This window comes from Pseudopipra pipra, chromosome W, assembly GCF_036250125.1.
Source record: "Pseudopipra pipra isolate bDixPip1 chromosome W, bDixPip1.hap1, whole genome shotgun sequence".
NCBI lineage: Eukaryota > Metazoa > Chordata > Aves > Passeriformes > Pipridae > Pseudopipra > Pseudopipra pipra.
This window is the reverse complement of record NC_087580.1, coordinates 30,722,606-30,743,663: the sequence shown is the minus strand read 5'-3', so window position 1 is coordinate 30,743,663 and position 21,058 is coordinate 30,722,606. Positions and strand designations below refer to the sequence as shown.

Here is a 21,058-nt window from a genome sequence, read left to right as displayed (position 1 = left end):
GCACTGAGGGGCCAGACCTGGACACAGCACTCCAGGTGGGGCCTCCCCAGTGCCCAGCACAGAGGGGCAATCAGTTCTCTGCTCCTGCTGGCCACACTCTTCTCCACAAAGGCCACGATGCCCTTGGCCTTCTTGCCTCCCTGGGCACACTCTGCATCCTATCCAGCTGCTGTCAAGCAGCACCCCCAAGTCCCTTCCTGCTGAGCAGCTCTCCAGCCCCTCTGCCCCCAGCCTGGAGCATTCCAGGGGGTTGTTGGGACCCAAGTGCAGGCCCTGACAGTTGGCCTTCTTGATCCAGCCTGTCCAGATCCCTCTGCAGAGCCTTCCTGCCCTCCAGCACATCCACACTCACACCTAGATCAGTCAGTCTCCCAAACAGACCAAAGTCTGACCACCAGCAGTCCAGGGTATCAGTTCTGCTGCCCTCTTCTTCCTCCACCTAGAATGGAAAACTCCATCATTTTGGGGTCTCTGTGCCCGTCAGCTCTGACCACCACATCCCCCACCAGTCACAGAATCATGGAATGGTTTGGGTGGGAAGGGACCTTAAAGAGCATCTCAGTCCAACCCCCTGCCATGGGCAGGGACACCTTCCACTAGACCCAGAGCTCAGAGCCCCATCCAACCTGGCCATGAACACTTCCAGGGATGGGGCAGCCAGAACTTCTCTGAGCAACCTGTGCCAGGATCTCACTACCATCACAGTCCAGAAATTCTTCCTAATATCCCATCTAACCCTTCCCTTTCTCACTGTGAAGCCATTCCCCTTGTCCTGTCACTCCAGACCCTTGTCAAAAGTCTCTCTCCATCTTTCTGGTTGGCTCCCTTCAGGCACTGGAAGGCCACAATTAGGTCACCCCAAAGCCTTCTCTTCTCCAGGCAGAAAAATGCCAATTCTCTCAGCCTTTCCTCACAGCAGAGCTGCTCCATCCCTCTGATCCTCTTGATGGTCCCCTTTGGACTCGCTCCAACAGGTCCATGTCCTTCCTGGGCTGGAGCCCAGAGCTGGAGGCAGCTCTGCAGGGGTGACAACATTACAGCCCTGTGTGTTCCAGCAAGGACACTGTGGAACCTCATGGAGTAAAGGGGCCATTGTGACACTGTAGGGCCTTCTGGAGGCAAAAGAACCCTGGGACACTGTGGAACCTCATTGAACCAAGGGTTCATTGTGCCATGAAGGGCTTCATGAAACCAAGGAAGCCCTGAGACATTTTGGGACCTCATAGAATCAGGAGCCATTGTGACACTGAGGAACCTCGGGGACTCAAAGGCCACTGTGACACTGTAGGGCCTCATGGAACCAAAGGAAACCTGGGACATTGTGGAACCTCATGGAATCAAGGGGACACTGCAGAGCGTGAGGGAGAAAAAGGGACCCCAGGACACTGTGGACCTCAAGAAATCAAGGGCCCATATTGGCACTGTGGGACATCATGGAATCAAGGGACCATTGTGACACTGCAGGGTCCCATGGAAGCAAAGGATTCCTGGGACACTGTGGAATCTCATGGAACCAAGGGGTCACTGTGATATGTGGGGCCTCCTAGAACCAAAGGAGTCCTGAGACATTTTGCAAATTCATGGAATCAAGGGTCCATTATCACACTACAGAGCCTTACGAAGCCAAATGGACCCTGTGACTCTGTGGAACCTCATGGAATCTAGTGGCCATTCCCACACTGTAAAACCTCATGGATACTGTCAGGTTCCCATTATTAAAAGACACCTCTGCCCAAATTCAGCTGCAAAGGAGACCATGTGCCAAAGTCAGCTTTGATTTAACAGTAAATAGGAGGGAGAGAAAGAAAGAAATAGAAAGAGAGAGAAGAAGAGGGTGGTGGGAAGCCAGTGAGAGAGACAGAGATGAAGTAAATGTATCACACCATGGAGATCCCTGAGGCTCCCACTGGTCCTTCTTCACCCTGCTCTGCTCGGTGGAGGGTCCCCAAGTTGTGCTTCTGGGCTATCACTTTTATACAGCCCAAGCCCCGGGTATTCAGGGGGGTAGATGCTGTTCCCACAGCTTGGGCTGGCACATGTACAAGGACTTGCTTCCTTTCCCACAGTTTGCCACAGTGGGAGTTTTGCCCGGTGTGCTTCCAGTCTGCAGGTGGGAATCTTTGTCTGGATGGGTTCCCCAGACCTGCCTTACCAGCCCTGGCTTCCTGTTGGGGCTGTCTGCTCTTTCCCACACTCTGCACAGTGCAATTCTGTCCTGGGGGCTACTTCCAAAGCTTCACCTCCCTTTAGGCCTTGGAATTAAAGGCCTTCCTGTTTGCCACCAGGGCTTATGTGTTGTGGTGCCTTATGGGATTTCCCTTCTTTGACAGTGTTTTGAGACAGTTCATTGTGCCCTTCAAGTCCTTACATGTGCACACACACACACCACTCTCACCAATGTCTGGCCCTCCAAAGAACACAAGCCCTGATGATTTGTAGCTCCCACTCCAGTGGTTGGCACTTGGACCTCCCTCCATACCCAGAGCTCAGAGTTCCCTTGTGCCAGAAAGTTTAAAGAGATTGTGCCTCATTCTGCCAAGACAACCCTTGGAAAAAAGTGTCTCTCTGTGTTTCCTGGGATAAGAGCACTCTATTGTCATCTTCCAAAACCTTGCAGAGGTCCTAGAGACCTCCCAGGAAGGAATTTGGGGCCTCAAGCACATGACCCATATATAGAGGCTGAGGACTCAGGAGTCAGTGGTGCAGGACAGTAGAGGAGTAGCCTGAGAGGTCTGGAAGGGGTTTTCTTCCTGTCAGAAAACAGCCTAAGAAAGAACTAGTGCCACCAAGGGCAGCTGGGGTGGCCTAGACTGGTGACAAGAAGTCAGAAATTTCCCTCTGAGGTCAGTGTTGTGGTGCAATATGTCACAAAGAAGGAGTCTGGATGAGCCCAAGGTTTGTGTGTGCAGGAAGAGCCAGGGAGGACGCAGAGATGTCAGTGCAGGAAGGTGCCAGCCAGGTGGGGCAGCCGGGGGGATGACGACAGCCTGCAGGGAAAGGGGCAGGGCATGGACACCGTAGGACAGCCTGGGCTGGAGAGGAGACAGGGAAGGGGAGAAGCTGAAAGGCCCTGACACAGCCACCTTCTGCAGGCCTTTGGCCAGGGCTGCTGTCTGTGCCCCTGATGCCAGGAGGAGGGGAGTGGCCCTTGCAGCCCTGGGGCCTCATGGCCTCCTTGTCCCTGCTCAGCAGCCTGGCAGGTGCCACCCCATGGTCCTGCCCTTGGCATTGCACATCCCACATCCCAGTGCCCCAGGAAGAGCCCTGAGGAATGAGGCAGGGACAGGATCTACCTTCCCAGGAGCTGCAGGCCAGGGCTTCGTCCTTTGGATTAAGAAAACAAGTCAAGGTTACTTCAGCATTAGAGCCACCTTTCCCTTGCTTGTCCATCCTTGTCATCACTGTCTGCAGTTTTCTGCTCTCACTGGAACCTGGGGACACTTTCTCAGTTGTGTCCCTCAGTGAGACTCATTAGCACTACAAGAAACTTTAGTGTTTCAATCTCACTCTGACTTCTTGAGAAGTTGTTTGAACTTCCTCTCAGGGACTGAGTCTCATGTAAACAACGCCAATCCCCTGGGGGTCATGAAATGCCTGGGGCTGTTGCTGTGCTGCTGAGCTGGGCCGGGCTCCTGGCACACAGGGAGCTCCTGGCAAGCAAGAAGAGCTTCAAAGAGACAGCTCTGCTGGTGAGCAGCTCCTCTGCACAGCCCAGCAGGGCTGAGGGCACTGCCCGCAGCACCGAGGGCACAAAAGCAAGGCAGAGAGAGGTTACACACAGCCTGGGCTGGGAGGGAAGTCAATAGGAAGATCCACTGGAGGAGGAATTTTTCCAGGCTTCCTCACAGTGAGTCAGCATGAAGGGCAATGTGTCTGCTGTTGGTGCAAAGATCTCCTAACGCTGGCACATCCCAGTCCCTGCTGCACCATCCCAGGCACATCCCAGCAGGGTTCCCTTCTCCCAGGGATGGCTGAGGGGTTGTGAAGCCGAGCTGTGCCACCCAGGCTGCCCCAAGCTGTCCTGCAGAGCAGGGTCCTGCAGCCCAGGGCTGTGCTGGGGCAGGAGCTCTGCCACTGCCAGGGGCAGCTCTCAGCCGGGCTGGGGAGCTCCCTCAGGGCTGGGCAGAGGCTGGGGGTGGAAAGAGCAAAGCCTGGCAGGGCAGGGCAGGTTTCTTCTGCTATCAAGTGAGAGTTTCATGGGTCAGGGCTGCTCACAGAACCAGAGCACTCCAGGATATTTTCCAGGGGATACTTCAAGGGGAAGGTCCAAGGAGGGATTTCTCTCAAGCTCTCAAGCCGCATGCCTGGTGGTTTGAGTTCCAGAGGGAACTCTGAGGAGCTGCCCAGGGCTGAGAACAACTTGCTGGCACTGTTGGTGTCTGGGAGGTGGCACAGCTGGTTCAGGGTGATGCTGCCCTGAGTGCCTAGTGGGCTCTGCCCTGACCTCTCCCAGCTGGACCCTCCCTGTGCATTTCCTTGGTTCTCAGCTTGCCCCTGGTCCTGAGCTTGTTCCCTCCTCTCAGTCAGGCTCACTGGGGAGGGGAGTTCAAGCTACACAGTCCAACACTGATCCTGGGGGATTCCCCTATGGCAGGTGTGTCCCTGGGAATGAGACATTCCAATTGTCCTCTGCCCTGTGGGGCTGTGGACAGTGAAATCTGTGGTCCTGGTTAAGGAGCTCTTTTTCCCTCAATCAAACCCCATCATTAGGACACTTGTCTCTTTTCTGAGGTGTCCTTCTAAGGTGGGAGCTGCCCTGGAGAATGCAAATCATCCTCCCAGCACAGCTGTGTTCTCTGAAAGCCCCAGTGGAGAGGGGCAGAGATGCTGTGCCCATGCCAGGAGATGCTGTTGGGTTGGGGAGATGAGCCACAGGTGTCCTTGGCTCCAAGTGGGGTGCTGAGCCCTTGAGACAGGCTGAGACATTGAGGGGTGTGAGATGGATCCCTCTGCTCTCAACAGGGTCTGGTGGCTTTTCAGACCAAACTCGGAGTGTGATCAATCTCCATCTCAGGAAGGAGCAAACCCAGGGCAGCTGGAAAAAGAGAGAGGGACAGACCAGCTCCCCTCACTCTGCACTATGCCCCAGATAATCCTCCTGCCTGGCAGGATCTGCTCTGTTCTCCTCAAGTGCATCAGAAGTGCTGAGGGGTTCTGACATCCAGGAACACTCCTTAGAAAAGATTAATGGAGTCTGAAAACAATCCCAAACTTCTGAAACTCCCTTCTGCTCTCTTGGTTCTTTTTGGGAGTGCAAATGCTGACAAACTCTTTTGCATTGGGAGCAGTTTCATGTGACACAGCTGAACACCAGGACGGGCCCCTGTGCCCACCATGCCCATGACCCCACCAGTGCAGAGCAGGACTGACCCCTCACAGCTGGTGGGCAGAGGGTCTGCTCCTCATGGAAGATGTAATGAGCCCCAACCAGGGCTCCAGCCATTGAGCTGAAGAAGAGAACCCTAGAAAAGGAAAACCAATGGAGCAGTGAAAGGGGTGTTGGAAAGTGGCTTTGATTTTTTTTAGAATGTTCTGCCCTAACTTGTCACTGTTATTTCCTACTTGAACAGTGCCCCACATCTAGAGGCAACAAATGCCCAACAGCAGCTCCCTCACCCAGTTCCTCCTCCTGGCAGTCGCAGACAGGCGGGAGCTGCAGCTCCTGCACTTCTGGCTCTTCCTGGCCATCTCCCTGGCTGCCCTCCTGGCCAACGGCCTCATCCTCAGCGCTGTAGCCTGTGACCACCACCTGCACACCCCCATGGGCTTCTTCCTGCTCAACCTCTCCCTCACAGACCTGGGCTGCATCTGCACCACTGTCCCCAAAGCCATGCACAATTTCCTGTGGAACACCAGAACCATCTCCTACACAGGATGTGCTGCACAGGTTTTTCTCCTCATATTCTTTCTTGGAGCAGAGTTTTCCCTCCTCACCATCATGTGCTACGACCGCTACGTTGCCATCTGCAAACCCCTGCACTACGGGACCCTCCTGGGCAGCAGAGCTTGTGCCCACATGGCAGCAGCTGCCTGGGCCACTGGGTTTCTCAATTCTCTGCTGCACACAGCCAACACATTTTCCCTGCCCCTGTGCCAGGGCAATGCCCTGGGCCAGTTCTTCTGTGAAATCCCACACATCCTCAAGCTCTCCTGCTCACACTCCAGCATCAGGGAAATTTGGCTTATTGTGGTTAGTTGCTCTTTAGTATTTGGTTGTTTCATTTTCATTGTTTTCTCCTATGTGCAGATTTTTAGGGTTGTGTTGAGAATCCCCTCTCAGCAGGGACAGCACAAAGCCTTTTCCACGTGCCTCCCTCACCTGGCCGTGGTCTCTCTGTTTATCAGCACTGGCTTGTTTACTTACCTGAAGCCCCCCTCCACCTCCTTCCCATCCCTGGATCTTGCCCTGTCAGTTCTGTATTTGGTGGTTCCTCCAACACTGAACCCCCTCATCTACAGCCTCAGGAACCAGGAGATCAAGGATGCTCTGAGGAAAATCATAACTGGGTGTTTTTCACAATCAATAAACTCTCCTTCTTCTGCATGTTATGGACATCATTAAAGGCCAATCCTGTTATGGACTTCATTACAGGCCCACCCTATCTTCTCTATTCTTTGCTCCTGAGAGGGGTGGTATTTTTGTGAGAATTTGTTCACAACAAAAAATCTTTAAACACCATTTTTAATTCAGTGTTTGCCTTTCTAGCCTGGTCCACAGACTGCACAAATTGTACTCACTGTCTGATTCAACCAAATAAAGAACTCTGCATTGGCTTGTTTACCTGATATCTTTCCTCTCTGACTTCTCTGCAGCTGCAGGGTTGGTGCCTCTGTGCAGAGCTGGGCCAGAAAAGAGTCCCAGCAGAGCAGCACTGCCAGGGAGCAGCAGCCCTTCTCCTGCGTGGCCTCCTCTCCCTTCCCTTCCACACTGTCCTGCAGAGCCCTGTGTTGTTGGAGGCCTCAGTGCTCTGGCAGTGGGTCCCAGTCCTGCTGCAGGACTGTCCAGGGACTGCAGGCAGGGACAGCCACGGGCACTGCTGGCACAGAGCTGACCTCTGCAGCAGCACTGCCATCCTGCAGGGGCATCTCCTCAGGCCAGGGCCTCAAAGCTTCCATCTGCTTTCCACTTTGCTCTCCAGGATGTGCCCAACAACGCCCTGCAGAGGAAAACAGCAGTGACCAGCACAAGGGTGGGAGTGCTCAGGGTGGGGGCACCCAGCAGTGCCCTGGCACAGCCAGCGTCGCTCCCAGCACTGGCCTCTCACCCCAGGCCATTGGGCTTGTTCTTCCCTCCAAGGAGGGACATCAAATGACCAGCTCAGGAGTCCATGTTTGCACTGCATGCACAAGACATGCCCATGTGTCACGGCTTGGGGCTGGGGGGGTGGAAGGCTTAGACAACGTTGATGGCAGAAGCCGTCTCGTTGAGCTACGAGGGGCAGAAAGGACCCCCTTGCTTTCTAAATTCCTTCTCAGAGAGGAGCCTGGCTGTGGCTGGATCCAATCTCAGGCTCAGATTTTGATTTCAATTGAAGGAATTCTAGAGGTGTAATGCAATCACTTTGTCCTGCAGGTTTTAGTGATGAAAAATCTGAAATATTTTTATAAAGTAATTATTTATTATGACAAATGAACAGACAATTGATCAGACAAGTGAACAGACAAAAGACCTTAAACAGAATTATTTACTGCACAGTATAAAAGTCATAAACTCCTAGTAGTGTAGTGTAAGATAGGACAGTGGAGTCTATCAAAGTAACTCAATTAAAGCAATTGGATCAAAGCCAGCAAAACCAAACAATCCTGAAGCAGAGATTGAGGTAACTCACCCCACAATGACAGGGGGTAGTTCTCTCTCTTTCACTTAACCCCTGGGCAGTGACCATGAAGAGCTGTCCCTGCTTCATGGCAGAAGCTCCACACACTTCAAGGAAGTCTGTGGAAGAATCTGCCACAGGACAGTTGGACGGGGCTTCTATAGTTATCAAGGGTTTGACTGCCAGGCATATTTTCAGGCCAGGGAGCAGCTTATCTGTCAAATCCTGCTTCAAAAGGCAGGATGTGTGTTTGAAGTTTCAAGAAGCATTTTGGGTTTAGCATAATTTAATATTAAAAACAGCACCTTGACACCAGCAGTAACTCAACACAGAGACCTTGCATTGTTTGCATTCTCCGATCATTTTTAAGGTATTGTCAGAGCAGAGCATCCTGCCAGAAACGGTCCCTTGATTCCATGAGGTTCCAAAAACTCTCAGGGTTCATTTGGTTCCATGAGGCCCTGCAGTGTCACAATGGCCCCTTGATTCCAGGATGTTCCAAAACATCCCAGGGTTCCCTTGGCTCCAAGAGGCTCCCCAGTGTCCCACCGGCCCCTGGATTCCAGCAGGCCCTGCAGTGTCCCAATGGCCACTCGGTTCCAGGAGCCACAGCGGCTGCCGCCGGCGTCTGTGCCCGGAGCCGCCGCTCCCACGGGGCTGCCGCACTCACCGCCGGGGTTGCCGCTCGCGCAGCCGCCGCTCTGCCCCGGCTGCACCGGGACCCGGCACCGCCTCGGGCCTGCGCTGCCGCCTCAGCGGCCACGGGGACACAGGGATGGGGGACCTTTGCTCTGCCACTGAGGGGGCCTGGCTTTGTTCTGCTGGGGTCTGGGCTTTAGGAAAATTGCTGTTCATTTTCATGCTCCACTGGAACACCTCCTGAATTCCAAAGGTTTCCTAATCCAGGGGGAGGGGTTTCTATGGCATCGGAGGTGCTGCCCCTCAGAACACATTGTCAATAAACTGTCCAGCTGACTGGGATGGGTGTAAGAGCTGGGGAACACAGGATAAGGAGTCATCCACTGAAAACCGTGTAATATTCCCTACCTGAATCCTAACCCAAAGAGAAGAGTTTGGATACTATTCCCAAATAGTTTGGAAACTCCAGTCATTCCTGACACCAGGATGGAAATTCAGCAGATCACTCAAGCCAGTCCCCTTGGGAGCCCACAACCAGCGGGGCTGAGGGAGGCCCTGGCAGCTCCCCAGCACCTCCCTCTCAGTGGGACACCTCTGGCAGCCTCTCCCAGCTCAGGAACCCTCCAGTTTGCAACACTCCAAAGACCCTCCCTGATGCCCAGGACAATTCTGATCCCCCTCCACAAACACTCCTCCAGCTGTGACCCTGGTCTGGTAGCAAACACAAAGGGATTTGGGGGAGTGTTTCCCTGACAACAAGGAGAATTTGGGAGAGGGACCTTTCCACACCCAGCTCTTGATGTGTCCACACATCTCTGCCTGGGTGTGGGTGTGAATTGACTGTGGTGTGAATGTTGTTGTTGTCAATCTATAATTCAGTCACTATTAAAATTGTAGCAAATGCTATTGAATCACTTGATAACTGTTAAACTGGTCAATAATTAAATGCTAGTAATCTCTTTTGCCCCCTTATATTTGTGTTCAAATCCTTTGCACCCTGACCCTCTTGCAACCCAAGGCTCTGTGTAAATCATTCCCTTTCATCAAAAAATATATATTTTTTTGTGATGTCCACTTTAAAATCTTCCTCCTTAGGTAAACTACAAAACAACTCCAATTAATTGTTGACGTTTTGAGGACAATTAAAGAAAGAAAAATAATTTGTTTTTCAATGTTTTAATGGGTCCCACGGTGTGTTTGGAGCTGCATCAGCTGTCAGTCCAAGATGGGCCATGTCAGAACTGGTGAGGTTGGGAGGTGAGGAGCAAGGTTGATCATCCAGGGTCAGTGTGGATCTCCTGAGGAGACACTCAGCATCAAGATCTCTTGGAGAACACCTCTATCACCTCTTCTCTGAAATAAAATATATCCATTCTTTGATTTCAAAAAAAAGTACTAACTTTGAAAACTTGTTTTGAATTTGTTTGAAAACAATTAAAGGAAGACAAAGAGATCCTGAGGGATTTCTGGAATTTAATGAGCCCCACGGTGTGTTTGCAGCCCAGCCCATGATCCTGAGGTACTGAGAGAAGATTGAAGCAGCTGCTGAAGAAGTCAGAAGCCAAACTCCAAGTGCCTTGAAGCATTGCTGGGCCCCACTGAGGGCAGGCCCTGCCAAAGCCTCCCCAGGGACTCCTTGGAGCAGCTCCTTGGAGGCCAGGAGTGCAGGCAGACAAAGGCTCTGGGCAGGCCCCTGCAATGCTGAGCAAAGCCTGCCTTGGTTTTGTGGAGCACAAAGGCCAAGGCCTGAGCCCCAGGCCCTGGCCCAGCAGATCCTGTCCCTCCCAGCTGGCTCAGGGCTGTTTGGGGGGCACTGGGATGGGAGGGGGAGGGACAACAAAGGCCCAAAACTGGGCAACCCCTGCCAGGCTCCTGAGGGAGGGGCGAGGCAGAAACCAAGGGCAGAACCTGCCAGGAAAGTTGCTTGTGGTGGCCTGAGTGGCAGAGGCAGCTGCCAGAGGCAAGGGGACAAAGGCCTGGGTGCTTTTGGGCCTTGCAGCCCTGCCAGAGCCCTTGGCCATCTCTCCTGCAGGCTGTCCTGCCCTGGCCCTGCTGCTGCTCTGGCCTTGCAGGCTGCACACACCCCTCCTGCTTTCCCACCCCCTCCCAGCAGCATTTCTAGACCCTCCCTGATGTCTCTGCACCAGCTCTGGCTGTTCCCTGGAACACAAAGCCATGGGCTGATCCTGACTCCCTCTGGGTGAGCTCTTACAGCACAAGGGTCCCTGTTGAGTGACATTTCTTTTTCCTCGCCTTCAGTCTGAACCTTCAATGCTACTCTTTGTGGAGATTTCATTCTATTTCCAATATGGAGAAAAGCTCCATCCTGTCAGATCTCCTCTAGACCCTCTCCAGTTCTTCCTCATTCCTCCAGAATGGGGAACCTCACAGACAGACAGACCAGTCCAGATGTGGTGACCCCAGGGCTGAGTCCATGGAGGTGACAACTCCCTTCTCTGGGTGCCCACACTCTCCCTAAGGCAGCCCCATGTGCAGTTGGCCTTAAATCAAGGGGCCATTCTGATTCTTTGTAACGTCACGGAATCAAGTGGCACCGTGACACTGCAGGGCCTCATGGAACCAAAGGAATGCAGGGACACTGTGGAATCTCATGGAACCAAGGGACCATTGTGACATGTGGGGTCTCTTTGGGACAAAAGGAATCATGGGACATCTCAGAGCCTCCTGGAACCAAGGGCCCACTGTGCCTCCCCAGAACTCCATGGAATCAAGCAGAGCCGCTGCCTCCCCCCCGTCACCGCATGGACCGGAGTCGCCGGCTCTGCCCGGCTTGGACACCTCTGGAGTCAGCGTGTTCTTGGGCAGCACAGCTTATCTCAGACCAGAGAGTTTTCCAGATTTTGCTTTGCCCCCTCTTTTCCACTGGTTTTGTTTTTTGTTCTTTGTTCATTCAGAGGGAAAAGGGAGACATGTTAATCCCTGTTTCATCTCCCAACAAAAGGGAGTTGGGGCAGGGTTGGAGAGGAGGCAATTTCTCTCTCTGCTGTTGCTTTGGACTGTTCTGTTGGTATTGCTGTTTTTGCTGCTATATTTCTTGTCAGTCAACTGTCTTTTTTTTTTAACTTATACCTCCTTGTATTTTGTCTCCCTGTATTGGTAGGTAATAAAAGGGGATTGAGTTCATTTTATTGGAGTTCCCGCCCCAGTATGTGTCTTTAAACCAGGAAAAGTTGCTCAAGAACTCCCTGAAATTTGGCATCATTCACAAAGGACTGGAAAATACATTTTGTCCCAACATACAGAGAGATAAGAAAGATATTCTATAGTGGTGTTCAAGGGCTGCTCACTGAGGGATTTCACCAGGAAGCTGCTGCCAAGAGGACTTTGTACCATGGATTTTATTTGACACTTCATTCAGCCAACTTCCCACCATCTTCCACGTCTTCAGTCCAGCTTACACCAATCCGGTCATAAGGAGACCACAGGAGACCATGCTAGGGGCCTTGATGACGTCTGGGCACACAAAATCCTCTATTCCCTCCACAGGGGTTCTGCAATCCCTGCCTTGTCCTTCCCATGCCTGGCAATGGCTGCAGGAGGACTTGCCCTATCCCCTTCCCTGCTGAACCTGAGCAGTCTGGAGCAGTCTCCCAACCCTCCTTGCTGCCCTGTTTGCAGACTGGTTCCATGTCTGCCTTTGCCAAGGCCCCAGGAAGCTCTGGGATGGCTCTGGCCTTTCCAAGGGTTTGGGAGAGGTCTCCCAGTAACATTGCCCAGACATCTCAATATCCCTGACACCAAAAGCTTTTCCATAGCCCACACTTCCAGAGGAGTGCCCAGGACACAACACAGGTTGTCCTGGTGGTTCTGGAGAATGAGAAGGGATTTCTTCCTCGAGGCCAACCCCTCCAACTGGATTTGAGTGCAGCTGAAAGGTTTCCTCAGACTGTTCCCCAGTGCCTCCCTGCCCTGAAGGTTTCTGGCCATCAGGCTGAAGCTGAGGGGGTTGGGCAGGTGCCTGAGGAGGGGGTAGAACAAGGGCTGTGTCCAACTGTGCCAGGAGGGCTGTGCTGGGCAAGGAGGAGGAGGCTGCAGAAAACAGTGGCACAGGGGAGGGGAGAGGAGCAGCTGGAGAGACCTTGTGCCTGCCCACGCTGGGCAGGAGCTGCCCCAGGATGGCAGCTCTGAAGCACTCCCAGGATGTCCCTGTGAACAGGAGGGGAAGACTGGATCTGAAAATGGAACCTGGAAAGCAGAGAGCAGGAGTGTCATGGGGACACTGCAGGAGAGTTCCAGCCCTGGAGCATAGTCACAGAAGAAGTGACCCAGTCCATGCCCTGCCCTCAGAAGATCCCACAGCATCCTGGAGATGCTGGAAGGGAGCCCAGCTGTGCTTCACAAGTTCCCAGGGCCTGTCCCTGCCTGTGCTCCAAGGGCTTCCAGCCCCCAGGACTGTGCTCAGAGAGCACTCAGGCCTTACCCCGAGAAAGGGGCTCAGGAGGACAGTGTGGAAGTGGCAAGAGAGCAGCTCTGCAAAGACCCTGCTGCTCCCTGGCAGTGCTGCTGGACTGGGATTATTGTCCCCTTCCCGTTTGCAAATACCCCCTGTCCTGCAGTGTGCTGTCCTTTAGGAACAGCTAAGAAGAAGGGTCTTGGACAAAGAAGGCACTGCAGGGTTCTTTATTTTGTTTAAATACTCAGAGAGCACTATCCATCATTTATACATCTCTGGGTCAAATTCAATGGGTAGATACTGAATTAGAAGGTAGATGCATAATAATATTTAATTGTACAGAAATTTATTGCAAGAACAATCCGATGACCGCCAGGAAAAACCTGAGCAGGAGGGCTGGGCCAATAAGGAGTCCCATTCTGAATGCTACGCAGCAGAAAACAGGCACTTTGTTGCTCCTGAAAAGCATCCAGTCATCATTTTCCTCAGGGCATCCTTGAGCTCCTGATTCCTGAGGCTGTAGATGAGGGGGTTCAGTGCTGGAGGCATCACTGAGTACAGAACTGACAGGGCCAGGTCCATGGTTGGGAAGGAGATGGAGGGGGGCTTCAGGTAGGCAAATGTGCCAGTGCTGACAAACAGGGAGACCACAGCCAGGTGAGGGAGGCAGGTGGAAAAGGCTTTGTGCCGTCCCTGCTGAGAGGGGATCCTCAGCACAGCCCTGAAGATCTGCATATAGGAGAAAACAATGAAAACAAAACAGCCAAGTGATGAACTGGCAGTAACCACAAGAAGCCCAATTTCCCTGCGGTAGCCTGAGTGTGAGCAGGAGAGCTTGAGGATGTGTGGGATTTCACAGAAGAACTGGTCCAGGGCATTGCCCTGGCACAGGGGCAGGGAAAATGTGTTGGCTGTGTGCAGCAGAGAATTGAGAAACCCAGCGGCCCAGGCAGCTGCTGCCATGTGGGCACAAGCTCTGCTGCCCAGGAGGGTCCCGTAGTGCAGGGGTTTGCAGATGGCAACGTAGCGGTCGTAGCACATGATGGTGAGGAGATAAAACTCTGTTGCAAGGAAGAAGAAGTGAAGAAAGACCTGTGCAGCACATCCCATGTAGGAGATGGTTGTGGTGCCCCAGAGGGAATTGTGCATGGCTTTGGGGACAGTGGTGCAGATGCAGCCCAGGTCTGTGAGGGAGAGGTTGAGCAGGAAGAAGCCCATGGGGGTGTGCAGGTGGTGGTCACAGGCTACGGCGCTGAGGATGAGGCTGTTGGCCAGGAGGGCAGCCAAGGAGATGGCCAGGAAGAGCCAGAAGTGCAGGAGCTGCAGCTCCCGCCTGTCTGCCAATGCCAGGAGGAGGAACTGGGGCATGGAGCTGCTGTTGGACATTTGCTGCTTCCCAGCACAGGGACACTGTTCAGAAACATGAAAGGACAGGGAGAAGTTAAGACAGACTCCTCTAAGCAAAGCCACTTTTTCCTCATAGAAATCCCCTGAACTGAAACGCTTTTCCTTTCCCTTGTTTGTGCTGAGGGTGCTGTGAGGAACAGGAGCTCTGTTCATGTGCTGCCAAGGGCTGTTTTCCCCTTCTCCAGTGGGGACATGGAGCCGCTCTGCCACAGCATCAAACACTCCCAAGGGATGTCAGGCATCATCCACCTTTAAGGGAAATGTTCAGTCTCCACTCTCAAGACGTGGAAGGGCTTAGCATGTCCCTTAAATAATGTTGTCTGTGTTTATTATTTTTGATGGTTGCATCTGGTACCTGTTCTTGTCAGGAGTACAAATCATCGTTTTTATGATGCCAAATGTAACAAGACTTTAAACAGGAGAGGACAAACAGCTCAGCTCTCTGTAGTTTAGTGCAGAGCCAGGAGAGCTGCACTGTCTCTCCATCTGTTCCCATCTGCCCTGTGCTTTCCCTTGTCCTGCCTGAACATAACTTCACATGCAAATTAATTTTTAATAAACACAAATACCTACAGTCTGATGAGTGCAGGGAAGCACTGTTTAAAAGGGCAGCTTTGTTAAATGTTCTCTGTTCCACTCCAGCAATGCAGCATTGCCCAGGGCAATCTCTGGCTGTGCAGGCTCTGATGGCAATGTCAGAGCAATCCTGAGGAGGCTGGAAAAGTGACCCAGAGCTACATGTAAGGCAGAGGTGTGGTGATTTCTGATGCTCCCTGGTCTTATCTCCTCTAAGAGAAATAGATTTGGAGTTTCAGTGCCTCCTCCTGAACTGTGAGATTAATTTTTAGGATCAATTTCCCACCCAGAAAACACATATTTGAAGATGGAAAGAACAGGATCCTTCACTTTCAGGTATCCCATGACTGGCTGTGCTTTCTTAAAACTCCTTTGAGAAATGTTCTGTAATGACCTGGAGCTGTGAGCAGCCCTCACAACCTGCAACCTACTCTAAACAGGTGAAGAGCCCTTCCCTGCCCTCCCAGGGGTTGCTCCTTGCCCACAACCCTTCTGCCCCAGCCCTGGCAGCAGCTCCCCGGGCTGGCTGAGAGCTGCCCCTGGCAGGCAGCAGAGTCCCTGCCCAGCACAGCGCCCTGGGCTGCAGGACCCTGCTCTGCCCCACAGCCCTGGGCACCCCTGGTTGCACCCCCGGCTTCACAGCTCTTCCAAAGTGCCCCAAAACAGCCCCTGCTCACCCATCCCATCAGTGGGGCTGGGCCAGCTTTAGGAGATGCCTCCAGGAGCTGCCCCTGCACTGCCCTGCAGCCACAGACTCACCATGTGCAGCCCGGCCAAGATTCCTCCTGCAGGGAGCTCTCAGCCCTCCTGCCAGTGCTGAGCCCCTTGAAGCTCTGTCTGTGCCCTGCTGGTGTCCCTGAGCTGCCCTGGCAGTGCCCTCAGCCCTGCTGGGCTGTGCAGAGGAGCTGCTCACCAGCAGAGCTGTCTCTTTGAAGCTCTTCTTGCTTGCCAGGAGCTCCCTGTGTGCCAGGAGCCCGGCCCAGCTCAGCAGCACAGCAACAGCCCCAGGCATTTCATGACCCTCCAGGGGGATTGATGTTGTTTACATGAGACTCAGTCCCTGAGAGTAAGTTCAAACAACTTCTCAAGAAGTCAAAGTGAGATGGAAACACTGAAGTTTCTTGTAGTGTTAATGAGTCTCACTGAGGGACACAACTGAGAACGTGTCCCCAGGTTCCAGTTAGAGCAGAAAACTGGAGACAGTGATGACAAGGATGGACAAGCAAGGGAAAGGTGGCTCTGATGCTGAATAAACCTTGACTTGCTTTCTTAATCCAATGGGCTAAACCCTGACCCCCAGCTCCTGGGAAGGCAGATCCTGTCCCTGCCTCATTCCTCAGGGCTCTTCCTGGGGCACTGGGATGTGGGATGTGCAATGCCAAGGGCAGGACCATGGGGTGGCACCTGCCAGGCTGCTGAGCAGGGACAAGGAGGCCATGAGGCCCCAGGGCTGCAAGGGGCACTTCCCTCCTCCTGGCATCAGGGGCACAGACAGCAGCCCTGGCCAAAGGCCTGCAGAAGGTGGCTGTGTCAGGGCCTTTCAGCTTCTCCCCATCCCTGTCTCCTCTCCAGCCCAGGCTGTCCTACGCTGTCCATGCCCTGCCCCTTTCCCTGCAGGCTGTCGTCATCCCCCCGGCTGCCCCACCTGGCTGGCACCTTCCTGCACTGACATCTCTGCGTCCTCCCTGACTCTTCCTGCACACACAAAGCCTTGGGCTCATCCAGACTCCTGGGTGACGTGTTCCAGCCCAGTGTTTTCCATGGAGTGAAATTCCTTTTTCCTCACGTCCACTCGGGACCTCCCCAGCTGCACTTGGCATTAATTCTTTCTTTCTCATTCTCTTTTCTGCTCTGACAAAAGGATCCACCATCTCTAAATCCTCCCTTCAAGCCCTCTCAGGGCTATCCTGTGCTGTCCTCAGTCTCCACACCATTGAGGCCACAGCTCCTTAGCCCCTCTTTAGTGCTCATGTGCTTGAGACCTTTAAAGCCCATCTTGGGAGATCTCTGGGCACTCATTGATGTTTTTGCAGATGAAAATATCATGCTCAAAGCCTAAGTAAATCACAGTTGCCATGACAACCAGCATGCATTCTCATTGCTATTGTCAGTTACCATGGCAAATAGAATACATTCCCATTGCCACAGTCAGTTACCATGGAAACCGTAATACATTATCATTGCTATGGTTGGTTACCATGGCAACCATAATACGTTCCCATTGCTACAGTCATTTACTGTGGCAAACAGCATACTTCCCACTGCTATGGTCAGTTACCATTGCAACCATAATACTTCCCACTGGTACAGTCAGTGACCATGGCAACCAGCATACATTCCAATTGCTATGGTCAGTGACCATGGCAACCATCACACATTCCCATTGCTACGGTGAGTTACCATGGAAACCATCATACAGTCGCGTTGATACGGTCAGTTACCATGGCAAACACCATACATTCCCACTGTTATGGTCAGTTACCATGGCAAACAGCATATATTCTCATTGCCACGGTCAGTTACCACAGCAACTACCATACATTCCCATTGCTAAGGTCAGTTACCATGGCAACCATCACACATTCCCATTCCTACAGTCAGTTATCGTGGCAACGATCATACTTTCCCACTGGTATGGTTGGTTACCATGGCAACCAGCATACATTCCCATTGCCATGGTAAGTTACCATGGCAACCATCATACATTGCCATTCCTACGGTCAGTTACCATGACAAACATCATACATTCCCATTGCTACACACAGGTACCATGGCATCCATCACACATTCCTATTGCTACGGTCAGTTACCATGGCAACCATCATACATTCCCATCATTACAGTCAGTTACCATGGCAACTATCATACATTCCCATTGCTATGGTTGGATACCATGGCAACCAGCATACATTTCCATTGTTACAGTCATTTACCATGGCAAACATCAGACATTTCCATTGTTATGGGCAGTTACCATGGCAACCAGCATACATTTCCACTGCTACAGTCATTTACCATGGCAACCATCATACTTCCCACAGGTACAGTTAGTTACCAATGGCAACCAGCATATATTCCCCTTGCTACAGTTAGTTACCATGGCAACAATCATACATTCCCATTCCTACTGTCAGTTACCATAGCAAACATCATACATTGTCATTTCTATGGTCAGTTACCCTGGTACCCATCATACAGTACCATTGCTACTATCAGTTACCATGGCAACCATCATACAGTTGCGTTGCTATGGTCGGTCACTATGGCAACCAGCATACAATCCAATTGCTATGGTCGGTTACCATGGAAACCATCATACATTCCCATTGCTACAGTCATTTACCATGGCAATCATCATAAAGTCCCGTTACTATGGTGTCGTGGTTTGGACCTTGTCCAGAGGCTGAGAAAAGTGGTAGACCCCAAGGGGTGGAAACCCCTAGAAGTTTTGAAATTTTGTCCAATGGGCGCTCCTGCAGAAATGTAAACATATCACAGCCAGCACCGGAAGAGAAGAGTGGTAGTTTTGGTTGTTGTAGAAGAGGTGGCCATGTTGTAGAGCCACGAGGAAGGGGCTCTGAGCCCCTTGGGCCCTCTGGGGCCTCCCAGCCCCTGGCTGGGGGCTGCAGGGACCTGGAACAGCATAAAGCTGGGCTAGGTGCCTGTAGTTATGCTGGGAGATGTTCTCTCCATGGGCGCAGAGCAGCAGCCGGGACTGACCAGAGAAACGGTGGCAGAGAGCCAGAAGATAAGACCTGAACTGAAGGAGCAGCAGAAACAACATGCAGCACCAGAGAAAAGACTCCTGGAAAGGGAGAGAGAGAGAGAACCAGCAGCTGAGAGACAAAGTTTGGGGTAAGGCTGTACCAGACCCCCCAAACCTCCTCTGAGACCTCCTGGAAGGAGGAAGATGATGGACTCTTACTTGGAAGAGCCTTGGAGTGCTACAGCACTTACAGAGAGGAGCTGAGAAGCTCAAAGGCGTCCTGAAGCTGGACCAGGACAGCCAAAGGAATGTGGAGGAGGGCTTCGCCCCCCCACTGCCTGGAGACAGAGCACGGAGCTCTGCAAAGGGGAATTTGAATCCCCTGAGGAAGGGACTTTCACGAAGATGCCCCGGCATTTCGTGATATGCCTGTGGTGATGTGAGTCTTGTCCCTGCTGGCAGCCCACAGGTGAGGCCTTCGCTTGGACCGAAGGAGAGCCGAGGGGCTTGGAGACCCCCTTGTGTATGTTGAACAGAGATCCAGCTACAACAACCCAGTTACTGCTGCAGGGAGGACAGAAGAGGAGCTGCTGCTTAAGGACTGGAAGGGATCTGTTCTTCTTTCCCTCCTGGACTTTTATTTGGAGGGGAGAAGAGATCTGATCCATTGTAAATACTATATGTCATGGTAGAGATAGTTGTGATCGTGTGTATAATGTGATATGGTATTTATTTGTACAGTCATTGTAATATATTCCCTTTCCCCCACTTTGAGTCTGGTGTGTTTTGTCTGGAAAAACCCATCTCACATTAGGTTGAGATGTGGGGGGGAATGGAGCTAGGGAATTGGATTTTGGGACTATTTCAAACCATGACATATGGTCAGTTACCAAGGCAAACACCATACATTCCCACTGTTACGGTCGGTTACTATGGCAACCATCATACATTCCCATTGCTATGGTCGGTTACCGTGGTAACCATCACACATTCCCATTGCTGTAGTATGTTACAAGGGCAACTATCATATGGTCCACTGCTACAACCAGTTACCATGGCAACCATCATACAGCCGCGTTGCTACGATCAGTTAGCATGGCAACCATCTGAATTCCAGTTTCTATGGTCAGTTACCATGGCAACCACCATATAGTCATGTTGCTACAGTCGGTTACCATGGAAACCATGATACAGTCCCATTGCTATCTTCAGTTACCATGACAACCAGCATACATTCCCATTGCTATGATCAGTTACCATGGAAAACAGCATACATTCCCATTCCTACGATCAGTTACCATGGCAAATAGCATACATTCCCATTGCTACAGTCAGTTACTATGGCAACCAGCATACATTCCCATTCCCACGGTCAGTTACCATAAGAACCACCATACACTCCCATTGCTACAGCAGGTTACCATAGCAACCATCATACATCAGCATTGCTATGGTCAGTTACCATGGCAACCATCATACAGTCACATTGCTATGGTCGTTTAACACGGCAACTAACATACATTCTCGTTGCTATGGTCAGTTCCCATGGAAAACACCATACATTCCTGTTGCTACAGTCAGTTACCATGGCAACCACCACACATTCCAGTTGCTACGGTCAGTTACCATGGCAACCAGCATACATTCCCATTACCATAGTCAGTTACCATGGCAACCATCTTACATTCCCATTGCTATGGTCTGTTACCATGGCAACCATCATTAATTCCAGTTGCTAGGGTCAGTTACCATGGCAACCATCATACATTCTTTATGCCATGGTTGGTTACCATGGCAACTATCATACATTTCCCATTGCTTTAGTCAGTTACCATGGCAACCATCATACATACAGTTGCTACAGTCAGTTACCATGGCAACCATCACACATTTCCATTGCTTTGGTCTGTTACCATGGCAACCATCACACATTCCAGTTGCTAGGGTCAGTTACCATGGCAATCATCATACATTCTTATTGCTATGGTAGGTTACCATGGCAACCAGCATACATTCTTATTGCTATAGTCAGTTACCATGGCAACCAGCATACATTCCCGTAGCTACAGTCAGTTACTATGGTAACCTCTTGATTCCTCTTGGAGAGAAGCAGATGCAGATGAGCCTCCCCGTTGTCCACCAACCTGGCATCTGTGCTCTAAAGGCCTGTGTCCCAAGGGGTATCTTCACCAAGACTCTGCACAAACCTCTGGGACCCTTTGCATCCTGTCGTTGTGCCTTTCCAGTGAATTCCAGGGTTATCAAAGCAAACTTGAATGGGCTCTGTCTCACACCACTAGGTCACCCAAACCAGTCTCTCCTCTGACCCTCACCCACAAAAGTTCACCCAACTTGTTCATCCCCTAGAGCAGCTGCACAGCTCCAAGAAGCTCCTTCCTGCTCAGGACACCTCTCTCCTGCTCTTTCTCTCCTGTGTCTCCTTGGCCTTCTCTCCCAACCCATCACAGCCCTGCAACCTGGGAACTGTCTCAGCAGGCC

The 21,058-nt window shown here is 52.0% G+C and overlaps 2 protein-coding genes across 2 annotated transcripts in view; one reads left to right on the top strand and one right to left on the bottom strand.

Annotated features, from left to right (window-relative positions):
* The window catches only part of LOC135405272 (zinc finger protein 501-like), an 895,895-nt gene that overhangs the window by 766,780 nt on the left and 108,057 nt on the right, over positions 1-21,058 (bottom strand). The gene's annotated exons all lie outside the window — the stretch shown is intronic.
* On the top strand, positions 5,939-6,562 carry LOC135404561 (olfactory receptor 14J1-like). The gene has a single exon (XM_064639302.1). It carries the CDS (start codon positions 5,939-5,941, stop codon positions 6,560-6,562), a length of 624 nt encoding a protein of 207 aa, XP_064495372.1.

Bases quoted from the DNA above. Each gene is read 5' to 3' on its own strand.
- LOC135404561 (XM_064639302.1), top strand. From the start codon at position 5,939: ATGTGCTACGACCGCTACGTTGCCATCTGCAAACCCCTGCACTACGGG.